This window comes from Gopherus flavomarginatus, chromosome 7 (genome assembly GCF_025201925.1).
Source record: "Gopherus flavomarginatus isolate rGopFla2 chromosome 7, rGopFla2.mat.asm, whole genome shotgun sequence".
Classification (NCBI taxonomy): domain Eukaryota; kingdom Metazoa; phylum Chordata; order Testudines; family Testudinidae; genus Gopherus; species Gopherus flavomarginatus.
The window spans coordinates 12,635,857-12,652,477 of record NC_066623.1 but is presented as its reverse complement, the minus strand read 5'-3'; the positions used below and the strand labels follow the sequence as shown (position 1 = coordinate 12,652,477).

The following is a 16,621-nucleotide window of genomic DNA, read 5'->3' as shown; positions in this document are numbered from 1 at the left end:
ATTTCCTACTGTTGTAAGAAACAATTCTGCATTAACAAGTATGAACTAGCACTAGCTAGCTTAATAGATCCTTTCTGTCTTCCATTACAATAGAAGATTTTATAGATTTTTGTTTCTTTATATTAAGCCCTGACCCTGCAAACATGTATGTACATGCCTAACTTGCACGTGAACAGTTCCATTGTCTTGTGACAATGGAAATATAAACATTCTTAAAATTAAGCATGTGAATAAGTATTTACAGGATGAGGGGGGCTTGCATTATAAACTCTTTGGGGCAGGGACCATCTCTTTCTATATGTTTGCATGGCACCTAGGTCAATGGGATCCCCCAATAAAGCACACAAAGTAGCTTTAGTTTAGAATCTGCTTCATCTAGTAATAAGAAAACACCATTATTAGCTAACACAGGTTTTTTTAAAATACTGCGTTAAGGGTTACAAATAATTAAGGGCCTGATGCTCCTCTTCAAGTATATAGGTAGCAGGAAGCAAAAGCAAGCCGGTAAGGAAACAAGTGACAGTTGTTAAGTCAATGTCCATACTAAGGGTTAGGTTGGCATAGCTACATTATTCAGGAGTGTGGATTTTTCACATCCCTGAGCAATGTGGCTATGTCAACCTAAATTTTAAATATGAACCATGATTCAGTGTAGCTGCTTCTCTGCTCCACACTTTAATTGCTATAGAGTGCCTATTTCATTGTGAACGGGTTTCTGTGGGGGTCCAAGGATAGGGTTGTCAATTTTGGTTGGAGATTTAATCACATACCATAATCTTTACTTAAATATTAATCTTTAATTCCTGGAGACTCCAGGCCAATCCTGGAGAGTTGGCAATCCAACTCAAGAAGGTGGTGTTCTTACACAAATGGAAAAACCTCTACACAGACGGACAAACCTCTTCTGTCAGTGTAGGCTGTGTCTTCACTACCGGGTCATGCTGGGGCTAGTGTAGGAATGGCTTCAAGAGCGTCTGCTTCCTGAGAACTGTGCTGAAAGCAGCATTAACTATGCCCTGTGCCTGATAGCCCCTATGGGGGCTGGTTTACACATGAAACGAATAAGATGGGATAAGATGGGATGTGAACTTAAAGCAGAATAGCTACTCCCAGATAGCTCCACATGAGTGGATGTTCTTATTTTGGAATAAAAAAAAGTCTTTCTCTGGTTTAACTCAATCCACTTCCAAAGCAGAAAAGGCAGGGGGAGGGAGCTGCAGCCCTCGTTCCCCTCTGCTCACCCGATGGAGCTGGCACGCCCATCTGCCCACCGGGCAGGTGAGGCTAGGCAGGAATTTGCCAAGGCGGCTGAGGATGTACCCAGGGCAGGGGCCGCAGTATTTCTCTGTGTGCAGTCCTGCTAGCACAATTTGGCGGGGGAGGGGGGCCCTGAGAGCCATTGAACCAAACAGTAAACCCTGGAAAGCACTTCAAGCCAGCAGTGCGGCAGCACCTCTAGTTCCGCCAGCACCCGTGTTTGTGTGTATTATTCATCCGCTTCTAAAGCACAGCGGAGCTGTTACACAGCGAGCGGTGCCTTCAGAGCGTTCTCCTACCCCCAGGGCAGCGCCCTGCCAGCCGGGCTGGGCTCGCGCAGAGATTCGCTGACGGCGCAGCTCCCTACTCCGGGCCGCGGTGCGTTCTCAGGCTAGAACGTCGGCGGTTTGCCTCGCCCCCACCTCCCCCCGCGGCCGGCGCAGTGGTACGTTCTGACGGCGGACACGCACGCACACTCTCCCCACCGGAAGCAGTGGTACGGTCGCAGAGGGGGGCCGGTGACTTTCCCTCCCCCAGGCGGAGGGAGACGCCATTGCAGGGTTGTTTGTGCCGCCGCCGCCGCTACTGCTGCAGGCTGGGGAGGGAGAGCGCCGCGCTGTGAGCGGTGCTGAGGCTCCTGGGAACAGGGACTCTTTTCCCAGAGAGGATCATGTCCACTCCGGCCAGGCGGAGGCTCATGAGGGACTTCAAGAGGTGAGCGTCGCGCCTCGGCCGGCTCCCCAGCGGGTGCGCGCCGGGGTCGTGCCCTCCCGAGGGAGCACAGGGGCTCCCCTCATGCCCCCCCCGTGGGTCTCACTGGCGTCCCGCCATGCCCTGCGTGTAGCAGGCCCCTCCTGGCCCGGGCAGGAGCCTCCCTGCGGGGCTGAACTGTCCTGCCTCCCCGCGGGCGCTGCGTTGCGTGCTGTGGGGAGAGGGGTAGGAGCCCCCGGCACCCCCGCCACAGGGCCGCGTACCCGTGGGGCTCGGCGGGCTCCCCGGCGGCCAGCCCCTGGGTGCTGCCGGGTGGGAGCAGCTGTGGGCGCCCCTGGCGTGGGGGCGGGGTGGAGGCGCAGGCGGTTCCCTGGTCCTGTTCCACCCCGCTGCTGGGCTGGGGTCGGCGCGGTGAGCCGGGTGAGTCAGGCCTAGGGAGCGGCCCCGAGGCTGGCGCACCGGTGCTGCTAAATCAAATCCGCAAGGCCTCGGGGCTGGCGAGCTGGACGGGCGTTGCCCAGGTGTAAAGCGGAGGGGCGGGGGCAGGCAGACCCGTCAGGTGTCTGATCGGGTATCTGTCTGGGATCGGCCTGCCATGGCCTGGGGTCCAGGAGTGACGCTTGGCTCTTGTACAGCACTCTCCAGCCACTGAGCTCGAAGGGCAGGTAGCTATTGCTGTCTGTGTCGTACTTGGGGAAACTGAGGCCTGGAGAGGTGAAGTGACTTGCTCAAAGTCATTAACAGAGCTAGGGATAGAATCCAGTCTGCTGACGCCCAGTCTAGAGCCTTATTAGCTGGACTGCGCTGAATCTGTACATTTTCCAATGCATCAGTTATGTGCACCAGTTTAGGGCTTCTCCATGTTTAGGATTTAATTGGCTTTATTTATCTTTGTCCCCTTTTCCCTCCACTATGCTGGACTGTTATTTGAAAGGGAGACTTAATAATACAGAAACAACCCTTTCACTTTCTAGCTTGTCTGCTCTCAAGGAATGCAAAAACCTCTCAATGCTGGTAAGAGGGCAAAATGCTGGTTTGTCAAAGCACTGTTACTGGGGTCAGGACTACCAGACCAGCAGTCTTTTCCCCCTGTACTCTTTGGGGCAGGGATGCTGAGCAAGTTTGGGTCTATATGGTAAATGTTGTTCCTACAAACACATCTTGATAAGAAAGTTAAAATATCCTGCCCCACTAAAGGGATTAGTTGAATCTCTGCCTCTGTAGAAAGGAGGCTGCTTTTGTTTTTGTTTAGGGTTACTTTCTCCAAAGTTCTTTGCTTCTTACAGTATGCTGACATCTGGAGGCATCTAAGGATAAAAGTTGGTGCTTATGTCTTTTAACCAATAGCCACTGTCCTTTCTCTGTCAACAGCTTGCATGAGAAATGTCCAAAGAACCTTTCATTATGTTGCCTGTGGTTCTGTTAGGAAACCTGTATTATTTGTGAAAGCCACTGTTTATAGACCGAACACTTAGTTATAACATTTAAAGAAGCACATTCTGATTATATGAGAGGTTCCATGATGCAATAACCCTCTAATTTAAGGGAACAAGCTGTATGATGTCAAACTTTGCTTCAGGATGGAACTTGACAGGGGAGGGAATATTGAGCCTGTAAATATTTACGCAGGTTTCAAATGCTCATATATACTCTCATATTCAAAGACTTAAGATTGTTTTTTTTTTTAAACGCCTTTGGAGATCACATATCAACATTCTCCGGTTGGTTTTTGTAACTTTTTTGTGGGCCTAGAAGTGAAATGCTTAGTGAATAAAACTAACATTTTCAGAGATGTTCCCTCATTTTTTGGGCCTCTGTATTTGTACCTTGAGGTACTTTGCATGGTGGTCTTCTACCCTCCTTGCCCCCATCCTCCCAGTGCTGAAGATCCACAACTGCAGCTGAAGTGAATAAAATCATCAGGTTGTTGGTACCTCTGTGTGCCCATCTTGAGACAAGCCAGAACTACTGAAAACTTCTGGATTCATGTATATGCTATTCTGGTTGATAGTTTGTCACACATTGTTTAAAAATGTTTGTAAACAAGGACCTTTTTCTACAGCTTAGTGAAAGAAGGTACGGTAGTTATATTCTGTTTAAAAAATGGTAAGTGCCAAAGTACAGACACTCTGGAACAACTGTTCCAGTTTGTCATTTAATTACATGTTATGTACAGCATCTATTATGCATGTAGAAAAGCCTTTTATAAGCTAATTGTTAGGGGCTTTACATTGTATGCTTTGTTTCAACGTGATGTGAATTAACGTGACTGATAAATTATTGGAAATGAGTCAACTTTAATAGTATTCCTTTTTAGGTGTAGTGTATTTGCAGGTACCACAATATTATATCTGTAAACCATGGTCATATGTGTATGATATGTATTTGTAGCTTCACCCAGGGGTGGCTCCAAGCCCCAACACGCCAAGTGTGTGCTTGGGGCTGCAAGCCGCGGGGGCACTCTGCCGGCGTGCCTGCGGAGGGTCCGCTGGTCCCATGGCTTTGGTGGACCTCCCACAGGCGTGTCTGCACAGGGTCCGCTGGTCCTGTGGCTTCAGAGGACCTCCCACAGGTGCCTGCGGGAGATCTGCCGAAGCTGCGGGACCAGCGGACCCTCTGCAGGCAAACCGCCGGAGGCAGCCTGCCTGCTGTGCTTGGGGCGGCAAAATCCCTGGGGCCGCCCCTGGCTTCACCTAGCCTTGTAATACAATATTAAAAGTCTAATTTGAACCTACAAAGCTAGGAACCTCTGAGTGGAGCTTTAGATGCCATTTAACTCACCCAGTGCATGTGGATATTGCATTATTTGAGCATAACACTTTTTAGTTCCCGTTAAGTGAAAATAGGATATTAAATCTTTTTGCTTGTAGTGGGTCACATAGATGGTAAAAATGAAAGTAATTATGATTCCAATGAAAAGGAATAGCTGTTAGAAGCAGTGATTTTTTTATTTTATTTTGTTAAAATTGTAAGTGAAGTGGAGATTTCACATATGAAGGGAAAGTACATCTAAATAAATACATTAAAACTTGGAATGGAATCTATCAGACATGTGATCTGTCCATTTTATGCCTGCAAACTGAGATCACGTATCTTTACAATGTCAGAATCTTGTCTGAAGTGAATGGGGAATATTTTTTTGTTTTGTTTCCTGTTTATTTTAGGGTGACATAGCAGCCAGGACCATTCAGCTTACCTGTGCGGCTATGAACTCTGATTACTGTTTAAATGTAAGCTTTGTATAGTGACCAACAGGGTGGTGATGAGAAAGGAATATGACAGATTACCTACCTGAATACTGATTTTTTTCTTCCCTTTGAATAAAATTACAGAGAAATATTAATTTAATTACAGCTTTTAGTTTTGCTTGTAGAAAAGGAATGTGAATGCTATAAATACCATATTGTTCCTAGCTCTTAAATATCTCTGGACTCTGTTCAAACAAGTTAAGCTTTCAGTTCAGGCCACACCACAAATTCTCTGTAGTTAAAGACCTTCCCACAGTGCAGTGTGTGAAACTTTGTCCTGATTTAAATGCCAAAGCTATCTCTGAAGTGCACATTCCTTCTCTTCCTGGCCAAAGCGGTAGGTAGCTCATGCTGTTGACATTTAAGTTATCTGACTGAGCATACTGAGAGAACAGGTTACTAGCCAAAATAGGCCTGTGTGGTCTGGCTAAATTTGGTCCATATAGTATTAAAAACCATAAGAAAAACCTGATCTGTGTTCCCTTCTACTAGTTTCCAATGTGTGCATCACACAAATATAATTGGTTGGTTTCCACAATAGTTACGGTTTAGTTGTGTCAATTTGTGGTTATACATCTTTTTCTCTCTTTCTCTTCACTGCTGTAGCCAGCGGGTGTCTGTCTGAATGCTCATTTCATTATTTGCAATGTGGTGTTTTAAACCAGATGTACAAGATGTTTCATAACTGCTCTTGTATTTGATGATGTGTTCCATGCATGAGGAAACATATGCTTCACTTATTTATTTGGTGCGGATCTGTCTTAATAATATTGAAAAAATATTCGAAGAGAAAACCCTGATCTGCATCCCTTGGTGGGCTTCTGTCTCTGGAATATTTAATGTGCATATAACACTGAAGTATGTAGTCTGTGTTCCAAACCACAGCCTGAATTCTCTAGTAGTGAAGAAGAAATGGGTACAAACTCTGGATATGCTTACATGTTTCTGTCTGAGTTTGGCGCTGTGTGTGTGTGTGTGTATAATTTTAACATGTACATTTTTTTCATATTCTATTTTTTTTAATTGTTAGATTGCAAGAAGACCCTCCTGTGGGTGTCAGTGGTGCGCCATCTGAGAATAACATTATGCAATGGAATGCAGTTATATTTGGGTAAGAGAAGACTTTTGCTCACTGTAGAGAAGATAATACTAAACGGTTAAATATAAGTTAGATCGGGGTCAGCAGCCTTTCAGAAGTGGTATGCCAAGTCTTCATTTATTCACTCTAATTTAAGGTTTCGTGTGCCAGTAATACATTTTAACGTTTTTAGAAGGTCTCTTTCTATAAGTCTATAATATGTAACTAAACTATTTTTGTATGTGAAATAAATAAGGCTTTTTAAAATGTTTTAAGAAGCTTCATTTAAAATTAAATTGAAATGCAGAGCCCCCTGGACCGGTGGCTAGGACCCGGGCAGCGCGAGTGCCACTGAAAATCAGCTTGCATGCTGCCTTTGGCACCCGTGCCATAGGTTGCCTACCCCTGAGTTAGATAATGGCTGATTCTATGAAAACGCTTGAGACTATGTGCATGTACTAAGCCAAAATGCTGAGTTTGAGACAAAACAGCAAAAATTAGTAAGTATGTTCTGATGAGGAAATAGGTTTGTATGGTCTATAACCTTGAATACTGAGGCATAGTAGAGCACTCAAGGAAAGCAGCTACATTTTTGTCCTTCTGTAGCCTTATAATGTCCATTTTCTTGTCTTTTTTTTTAAAATTTGTATCAATTCATAGTGAAAACAAAGGAGATTATGTTGAAGATTGGGTAGGAAAACAAGAAAAGGCAGGATTCCCCCTGAGAAGCACATAAGAATTCCATGCCCTTTGCAGACAAATTTAGATGTTAGCAGTGACCAGATTGGTTTACAATACAATTCTGTGGGCAGAACTTGTCTAGTTACATTAGGTATCTCATGGATCAGGAAACCAATTCAGTCTTATCATAAATCCTAGTACTTTGCTAGTGATCTTATTGCAGTTTTAGTGAATCTGAATCTTCCCATTGATTCTGGTCGTCCCCATTTTACGAAATAGTTATTGTCCTGGATCAGTTGTAAGAAATCCAATTTCTGGATTAAAAACCAAGTTACCAGTTTAATAGGAGAGTACTTTGAGTATCCTGGGAAATATCAAGGAGTTGCATCTTAATTCTTTACTCTCCCCCACCCCACCCCACCCCCCATTTCTATTTTGAAGGGGATGGGGGAGGTTTGGGTGCCTGTGTAAAAATAGATAAATATATTTATATTTTTATTTCTAGGCCAGAAGGTACCCCTTTTGAGGATGGTAGGTAACTAATTTTTTTTATTCCCTTCTCTTTCAGAAATGATCCCAGCATTGCTTTTAAGAAAGATTTTTATATTTCCTATATATAAAATGTTGTATGGTTTTTTTGTTTTTTTTTTTTTTTTTAGCCATAATACACACACAACTTAATTTTGAACTAGAAAAAGCAAGCCAACAGACAATGTGAGTTGGTAAGGGCTTGCTGTCTAACAGAGACTACAGTATTTTGGCCAAAACTCGTGCCAGTGCATTGTCTTTTCTCTACAGTGGTTGATGAGTAACTGTAATCCTGTGAAACAGTGGCCATATCTAGAAGTGTTTATATACAGGGAGAGTGGAATGTTCAGTAGGAGATGCTGAAGGCTAATATCATCGGACTGTTTCATATGTCTTATGCCTAGTCACAAAGATTTTCATGCTCTCTGGTTACATATGGCTTTGTCTTTAGCACATGATACAACACAAAGGTGAATCAGATTTTATTAAGAGCAAGAGGAAATAATCTTGAATTGATCTCTGTATAAAACTGTTTTAATGAAAAAGATCAAATTGTAAACAAACACGAAAGAACTGTATAAGTGTAATATCTACTGTATATGCGGAAAGGGGGGGTCGTTTCAGTTATGCAAGGAATGGTCATTAACAGGGCTTTCTAGTTTTCTTGCAAGTCAGAAAATAGCTTACTGTGTGTGTAGGGAAGGGAGAAGTTGGGTGGAAGTGGGTTGAAATTGGTGATATGTGGCATACATATTCACTGGTCCTTAATAAATATTTTTCAATAAATCAGTCTCAGGTTTTAAAGGTTGAAGCCATTTGTTATAAAAATCCATCTTTTCATGTACTGGGCTCAGCCATAGTCCATTTTAGGTCTAACTCCGATAGATTTCAGTGACTAAGCACTGGAGGGTCAGGCCTACTGAAGAGACACTAAAATAGCTAGTGGGTGATGATAGTCATTATTTTTAAGTTGTTGATTAATGGTGTCAACAGAAATTCAGTATTTCACCTTTAAAAAAAATTCTTCTTTAGAAGTGTTTGATCCAGGCAGGAAAACTCTTACCTTCTGATTCACTGAATCCCAAAAACTGTCAAAACAGGAATCATTTGGAAACGTTGGCTGAACAAAATGACAGATTAGTGCGCTCGCTCTCTTTCCCCCTTTTTTTTTCTCTTTAAACTATTGGTCACATACAGTTATCCAAAACTTCCTGCTGTCCAAGTGCAGTGTCACCTCCCCAGTATCTGATAATAACATAGTTCAGACCACTGGAGGATTTTTCTAAGTGTCGGTTACAATTTTTAGATAACTGAAGTTGTACTCTATTCAAATAGTTGCTTTTCTGTGTATTGAGTAGGCTCCTCTAAATTTTACAAAGATGCTGATGCTATTTTTGTTCATGGCAATACATATCAGTTTTATTGGCATTTGAAATATAAATATCACGTCAAGTGTTCACAAAGATGTTTTGATACAATTATAGTTACATGATGTTTTTGTGTTTGCTTTCTTGGACAGGTACTTTTAAACTAATAATAGAATTTTCAGAAGAATACCCAAATAAGCCGCCAACTGTTAGATTTTTATCAAAAATGTTTCATCCGAATGGTGAGTATTCATACTTATTTAGCCAAAACAAATGTAGAATAGAATAGTGTGATATCACAGCCTGAAGCTCAGCAACGTTTAACATTTTTTTCCAAAGTAAATATCCTGGTGCCAGTAAACTTAGTTAGAAGAAGCTACTTCTGGATTCTGTAATCATTGTGCAGTCTTGTTAGCTAATGCAAATATTAGCCAATGAGGAAATGAAATATCTTAGACTATTGCTATCCTACTCTCTTATAGCCAATGTTGGTTTCTGGGAACTTTCCATTTTAGCAAGATGCTTTATTTCTGGATCTCTTTTCTCCTGCTCTCACTAAAGTCAAACACTTAATTTGTTTTCCTCTTCTGCTCCTTCATTTTTAGGAAAGTCTTTTGTATAATCCCTTTTACTTCCTTGTTCCATTGCACCTACCTGTCTTGAATAGTGGCAATCTTCTGTTTGGCAGAGGGGACCTTAGTGTATTATTTTTTTTTTTTTTTTTAAACCTTATCAAAGCTGTTTCTTCAGCCTGCTAGAATGATGATATAATTATTCTCTTAAAAACTGAATGAACTACTTCTGAAGTATTGCTGGCCTAAATTGCAAGGGACTGAATTCAGACCCTGATACCTGTCACTAGCTACCTGAGGCTATGTCTACATGAATAATGTAGTTGGAGTCAATGTAGCTTAGGTCGACTTACTGCGGTGTCTACACTGTGCTGGGTTGACAGGATACACTCTCCTATCAACTTACCTTACTTCTCTTCCTAATGAAGTACTGGGGTTGACTGGAGAGCACTCTGCTGTCGATTTTAGCAAGTCTCCACTAGATCCGCTAAATCGACCCCCAGTACATTGATCGCCGAAGCGTTGATTCCATAGTAGCGTAGACATAGCTTGAGTTGTGACCTCCTCCGTTGTGTGCATCTCTCCTTTGCTCTTGTTTCTTTTCTCTGTTCCCTTTTTTCATCAGGATTACATTTCTTTTGGCCTTGGCTACACTGGAGAGTTGCAGCGCCTGGTAGTGGCTTTACAGCGCTGCAACTTACTCCCCATCCACACTGGCAAGGCACGTACAGCGCTGTATCTCCCTGGCTACAGTGCTGTTTGTACTCCATGTGGACGAGAGGAATAAAGAGAACAGCGCTGGTGCTGCAGTGCTGGAGTGCCAGTGTAAACAGTGATTAATCTTACTACACTGTAACTGACCTCTGGAATTTTCCCATAATGCTTTTAACTAAAGAACTCTCTTTGTTTTGTTATGATGCCTCTCTTTGTTTTGTTATGAACTTGGGGCTTCTGGTGCTGCTTATCTAAAAAACAAACACAGCAATTTTTTGCTTGAGCAGAGGCAGGCAGGGATTGTCCACAGCTAGTGTTTGCTTGAGGAGAGAAACAACACTGCGGGGGCGGGAAGGGAGTCTGTTGGAGCAGCTGCTTATCTGGTCTGAAGGCTATTTGCATTTAAGAGTGAATGAGAGAGGGGTGGGGGAAGTGGTCGGAATTTGCAAGGCAGTGTGGCCACACTGCAGCGCTTTCCCTACACAGCTGTACGAAGACAGCTTTAACTCCCAGCGCTGTACAGCTGCAAGTGTAGCCAAACCCTTTGTGTGCATATGTGTCACGATCCTGCACCAATTCAAGTTAGCAGGAATCTTAACTTCACTGGGAGCAGGATTGGATCCTTAGTGCTTCTCCAGTCATGCTCCAGAGACACTTCACGAGACACTTGGTGTGAGGGGTAGATAAGCTGTATTTTTTCCCCTTCTCTAAGAAGCTGCATAGGAGTATAATTAATTATACCTCTGCTGCTCTAGAATACTAGTGCTCCTGTTGGGGAAACACTGAGTGAAGATCACTGGCATCACATCAGTTTGATTCAGCACTGTGGCAGATGTAGCACTGGGATGAGTCTTCCATCACATGGGCCGTGAGAAATGTAGGCATACCCTACCCAAATTCAAATCTGCCTACCCATTTCTTTCTCCCCACTGTGAAACATCAAGAACTCCAGTATCTCTTTTTTAGGTACTTCATATGGCCCGTATTACCATAGTATCTGAGTTCCTCACAATCTTTTAACATAATTATCCTCACAACACCTCTGTGAGGTAGGGAAATACTGTTATCTCTGGTTTACACGTAGGAAACTGAGTCATGGACAGACTAAGTGACTTGCCCAAGATCATACAAATGGAGGAGGGAATTGAAGCCAGAGCTCCCACATTCCAGGCTAGAGCCCCAAGTACTGGACCATCCTTCCTCTCCTCTTACGTTACTGAAAGCAAACAAAGTATGTATTTTCCCCTAAATACAAGGTATAAAACTGGTGTCCGATTCTTACAAAAATGCTCTCCTCAGAAGAACACTTTATTTCCCTTTCATGCTTCCTAAAATGTTTAGTGAAACTGAATTGTCACATTCCAATATAAATAGTGCATCCATTCATGCAGTGTTTAATCACAACAAATTAAAAATGGCCGGAGTTTTAAATAATTTCTGTGTTCTGTTTACAGTTTATGCGGATGGTAGCATATGTTTAGACATCCTTCAGAATCGCTGGAGTCCAACGTATGATGTTTCATCTATTTTAACTTCAATTCAGGTAATTTTTAGCAAGCTAAGTATATGATGATAACCCTCCTTCACAAAACCGATGATACAGTGAAATAAACAGACAGCATCAACACCAATGGACTGTACTGAAAAGTAATCATGAGTTTTTAAGCTTATTTTAAAGACTAGTTAGTTGATGAACTATATATTCACTTTATTTCTAAGCAATAAAAATAATCCTGTCAGGGAATGCTTATAGGAGGACATTTATTTTGATTAATTTTCCTGACCATTATTATTCCAGATGTGACAGTAATTTTTATGTATTTAAGGCCAGGGTGTGTGTGAGAAATGTTAACTATTTTATTTTGAAGCCTATGTTTCGTTATGCTTGTGAAATCGTTAAAGAGCCAGTATTACTGGAATCCAGCTACTTGGACTGCATTAATTTAGGATGGAACTATTTCATATGTTAGGACTACTTCTGGGGGAATTCTGCAACAAAAAATTAAAAATTATGTGCAATATTTTAAAAATCTGCATATTTTGTGTCGAAATAACACAATGCAATCACTCCATTTTCAATTATTTTGGTAATTTATTTCAAAGTACCTGTCAACAAGTGTGCCAACAATACACACAACAACAAAAGAGATTCCCTTAGGAGTAGAGAGTTAAAGAAACCCTATGACAACCTAGTTCCAGTTGGGGGGTACTGGAGGGGGCTGTGTAGGGCCCCCAGAGATACCCGTACCCTCCTCCCCCCAGTGGTGTGGCACCCCCTGACCTAGACATCCTCAGCCCCAGAGCCTTTACTCACCTCAGCTTCTTTACTATTCTGTCTGGGTATGTGGTGTGGTGCATCCCTGTTCTTCCTCAGCCTTTGCCACACCTGGGTCTCCCAGGTGTTCTCACGTCCCAGCGAGAATGAGGATGCTGGGTGCTATGCTTACTGTGAGCTGGCCTCTGCAGAGTCCAGCGGCCCTTAGTGGCCGTCAGCAGCTCTGCATCCCCAATTCTGTCGAGGAGGAAACATGAAATTCTGCATTGTGCAATGGCACAGAATTCCCCCAGGAGTGCAGAGCTTAAGCTAGTTGCAAAATCAGCATCCTGTTGTTCCCCATGGTGTGTGTGTTTAATGAAATTACTATCAAGAACATACTGGTCCAAGTATCTTATTTTTTTTTCTTTCCCCGTCCTCTCACAGTCTCTGCTTGATGAACCTAATCCAAACAGTCCTGCAAACAGTCAGGCAGCACAACTTTATCAGGAAAACAAACGTGAATATGAGAAAAGAGTTTCAGCTATTGTTGAGCAAAGCTGGAACGATTCATAATAGATGACTACTTTGTTAATCTTCCTCTTCATAATCATTGTGTCCAATTTAACACTCAGTAGAAAGGCTACCAGAAATTTTAAGTGCCACAAGTTCTAAGGATTTGCATACAAACATGTTTGCAAAAAAATTAAGCCCTTCAGTTTAGAAACTTTAAAAGCTTGTGTATCTTGATTAATGTACTTTTTATTGCATGGTATGAACTAAGTTATTGCTACATAAATTTGTAATATATCCTGTTTGTATTTTTTTTCCAAGTGTATAATGTTGATGTGGAGTTTTCATGAAAGAATATACACATTTTGTAAATCTGTACTTTTTCAAATATTGAATGCCTTATTTTTGAATTCTTTAGATTTTTAAATTGGAGAAAAGCACTTAAAGTTTTTATATATAAATATTACATGTAAAACTGTTAAATACATAACCTCAGTGCAAGACATTCTTTTGTTAATTTCTTTTGTATCTCTTTCAAAGGGCTTAGTTTTAGTGTTGAATCTTTTTCTCTTGATAAATGCTAATATTATGCACTTTACAAATATGAGGAAAACTGCTGTGATGTGTAATGCATTAATAGTCTTCAGTGGAGATATGTCTACCTACACTGGAGCTTGCTTTGGTCCTGTAGTCTTCTTGCACAAATGTGTAGGGACGTATCTGCCCCATTTTACAGATGGGGAAACTGAGGCACAGATAAGTGACTCATCTAAAGTCACACTGCAAGTCAGTGGCACAGCTGCAACCAGAACCCATATCATCTGACTCTGTCCTGTGTTTTGGCCTGTAGGCCATCCTTTTTCTCACTAATACAAGCTTTATTAGTATCACTGTTGCATACATGTATAAGATGCTTAATAGCTTGTCACATGCAGGGAAAGTATTAATCACTTAACAAGTCTTTCACATTGTATATTAACACACATGAAATAGGTTTACTATAACTTGATCTCTGATCATCCAGAATTGCTTAATTCCTAACTAAGAGGTCTTATGTATTACTGTACAAGTTGATACATAATAGGATAATATTATTATTATATTTACTCTTCCTTAAATTGTGAGAAAAGCATTAGTTAAATCTATCATGTATCACATACTGTTACTGAGATGTATTTTTGATGTTTATTTTCTAATTGTAGCCAAACAGTTGGCTCTCTTACGCATTCTACCTAGAAAACTCCTGCAAGACACATTGTTTTCAGAGGACTGCATTTTAATTGTGACTGTAAAAGTGATATTGTCTAGTTCCGTGGCTATTTCTCAGACACTCGAGATCAAATTTGTTTAGTTTACAATTAGTCAGGTGGGGTTTTTCTAACTGCCACTTTAATAACTTCTCCGTGCAATCGGAAAGTTAGGTTGGGTCCCTATAATATCACACCATCTGTAATAAAGATTTTACAGGCTCTATTTTGTCCCCAGCGATACACACGCAGTCTCTTAGACTTCCGATTCCATCCTCCATTACCTGTATACAACCATGCGTTCTCTACAGGGGTTGTTTAAGTATAAGGCATGACAGAAACTGCATTTCTATCTTAGTTAACAATTTTGCTGAGGATGTACAAGCCAGCACAAACTTATTTTTATCATTAAACTAAGGGCTTGCCTACACAAGGAAGTAAGTGCAAAGTAATCTAGGGTGTGAATTTAGAGCACACTAGCTATTGCCTACCAGCTACCTATGTGGACACTTATGCATTGAATGCCTACAGGTAATTTAGCTTAATCAACTTCCAAAGTGCAGTAAGCTACTGTGCACAAAGACATTTTTAGTGTGCAGTAAGAGTGTCTACTGGGGCAATTAGTGCAGAATAGTTAGTGTGCACCAGCTGCTATGGCCTATTTTTTTCCCATGTAGACAAGCCCTTGGCATACACTGAAAATACACAGGATACCAATGCAACAAACGTGCTGATATTAATCACTTTGCCAAACTGCATTTTAAGGACTAATTTTAGGATGTTGTGCGAATGAGTAATAAAAAGAGAGCAATGTAAATATATGCCAGTGTATTGTTCAATACTCCCCTTGAAAAAAGACGTTTAATTTGGCTCCAGTTTTTGAAACTAAAAGACTCTTTGTAATGCTGGCAGGTAAAAGCTAGTTCTGCCTTTACTGATACACTGATGCAGTAAACAGTTGTATTATAATTTTTCATGAACTATTTACTGACTTGTGCATGTATTGGTATTAGATTTCAAAATGAACTGAAACAGTATATGCCCAACAGAGAAACGCCATCCAATTGAATATAGGACCTCACTTTGCTCAGCCAATTATGGTACATAATGAAAATAACTTTGTATTGGTCATCCTTAACATTATGTGCCTCTTCCTTCCTCCAACCATAGATGGAATGTATTCATCTAGAATGTTAATGAAGTCCTCCTCATTGTTCTTTAAATTCTCTTCTGGGATGCGTATAAAAAAATTTGCAATGGTTAGGAGCTGGTTGACTCTGACGGCTGCTGCTGCTTATACTGACCTGTGTTGTCTCACTGTTACCTTGAACTTCCCTCTCTACTGCATCTGCCCATGGTCTCTCATCTTGTGCTTAAGCTGTAAGCTCTTCAGGGCTGGGATTGTCTCTTTGTATTTATATAGGGCCTGGCACAGTAGGGCTCAGATCTATGGCTGGAGCCCATCGGTGCTACCATAATATAAATAACAGAACCATGGGATGTTAAGAGAAAACTTATACCTGATCATAGATAAATTTGAAATGTCTCCACATTGAAAAAACATTGTCAAATTACTGTTTCAAACAGCACAGCATCTCACAATGATTGCCCTGCCAATAATAGGTGTTTTGAAGCTATCAATTCACAGGTAGGTAATAAACCAAAGAAAACTTCAGTTTATGGGAAAATATTTATGAAGATAATGATGGAGTGAAGTCACTGCCAACAAAAGCTACTGAAGCAAGAGTGTTCCAGAGTGCTGGTTGTTTGAATTGAGGCAGCTGCTTTATTTATTTACTTTCAGATGCAAAATGATCTGGAGACACCACTTGTAGATGAAAGGATAGAATGGACTGTAATTATTTGTTTGGGGGGATGACAGTAGTTCTCTGCACAGTTGTTTCTGGAGAATTTGGTGTACAGCAGTGATATTAGAAACTAAGCTCCTAAGACTGCGTCTATTTTAAATCTTTTGAAGAACATGTTCCATTATGTTACTCTAAGAGCTATTTAGATGAGTAATTTATTAATGTTACTTTCCTTGATAGCTGCAAGTTTAGCACTACGTATTTCAACTTCTTGATAAATATATGCTTTTATTTAAAACTACTGAGAAGCTTTGAGGAATGGGAATGCTTTGAGTTTTTCATCCCCAGAAGCTCTTGATACAATCTGCTGCGTAAACAGATTGTTTATAGCCTTTGTAACTCAGGTGGCTGATTTAAGAGAGAAGACTGTACAGAAGTTGGATGTTGTGCTAGCCCATTGCAAATATAACAGTAGTTTTACTTTCTTTGACTACTCTCCAAACATGGTCTTTGTCGTGTTTAGGGTAACATTGCATAACTTATGTGCAGTACTTGCGGACTGAGATATGGAAGTACAAGTGTCACTCTCACAACTTTTATATTGGCAGAAATTCCAAATAATTTAGGCCTGCTCATGCTACCA

The 16,621-nt window shown here is 41.3% G+C and overlaps 1 protein-coding gene across 2 annotated transcripts; it reads left to right on the top strand.

Moving 5' to 3' along the window:
• Positions 1 to 1,791: 1,791 nt before the first annotated feature.
• UBE2B (ubiquitin conjugating enzyme E2 B) lies at positions 1,792 to 13,428 on the top strand. Of its 2 annotated transcripts, none has more exons than XM_050962884.1 (6): positions 1,792 to 1,971; positions 6,247 to 6,327; positions 7,481 to 7,506; positions 9,023 to 9,112; positions 11,611 to 11,699; positions 12,858 to 13,428. In XM_050962884.1, exons 1-6 carry the CDS (start codon positions 1,928 to 1,930, stop codon positions 12,984 to 12,986), a joined length of 459 nt encoding a protein of 152 aa, XP_050818841.1. In that variant the 5' UTR covers positions 1,792 to 1,927; the 3' UTR covers positions 12,987 to 13,428. The 2 variants fall into 2 exon arrangements, with proteins under 2 accessions (XP_050818841.1, XP_050818842.1); XM_050962885.1 differs by lacking the exon at positions 1,792 to 1,971 and adding an exon at positions 2,401 to 2,633.
• Positions 13,429 to 16,621: the final 3,193 nt, after the last annotated feature.

Bases quoted from the DNA above. Each gene is read 5' to 3' on its own strand.
- UBE2B (XM_050962884.1), top strand. From the start codon at position 1,928: ATGTCCACTCCGGCCAGGCGGAGGCTCATGAGGGACTTCAAGAG. The intron at 9,113-11,610 runs GTGAGTATTCAT...TTCTGTTTACAG, and splicing joins AAAAATGTTTCATCCGAATG to TTTATGCGGATGGTAGCATA. The intron at 11,700-12,857 runs GTAATTTTTAGC...GTCCTCTCACAG, and splicing joins CTATTTTAACTTCAATTCAG to TCTCTGCTTGATGAACCTAA.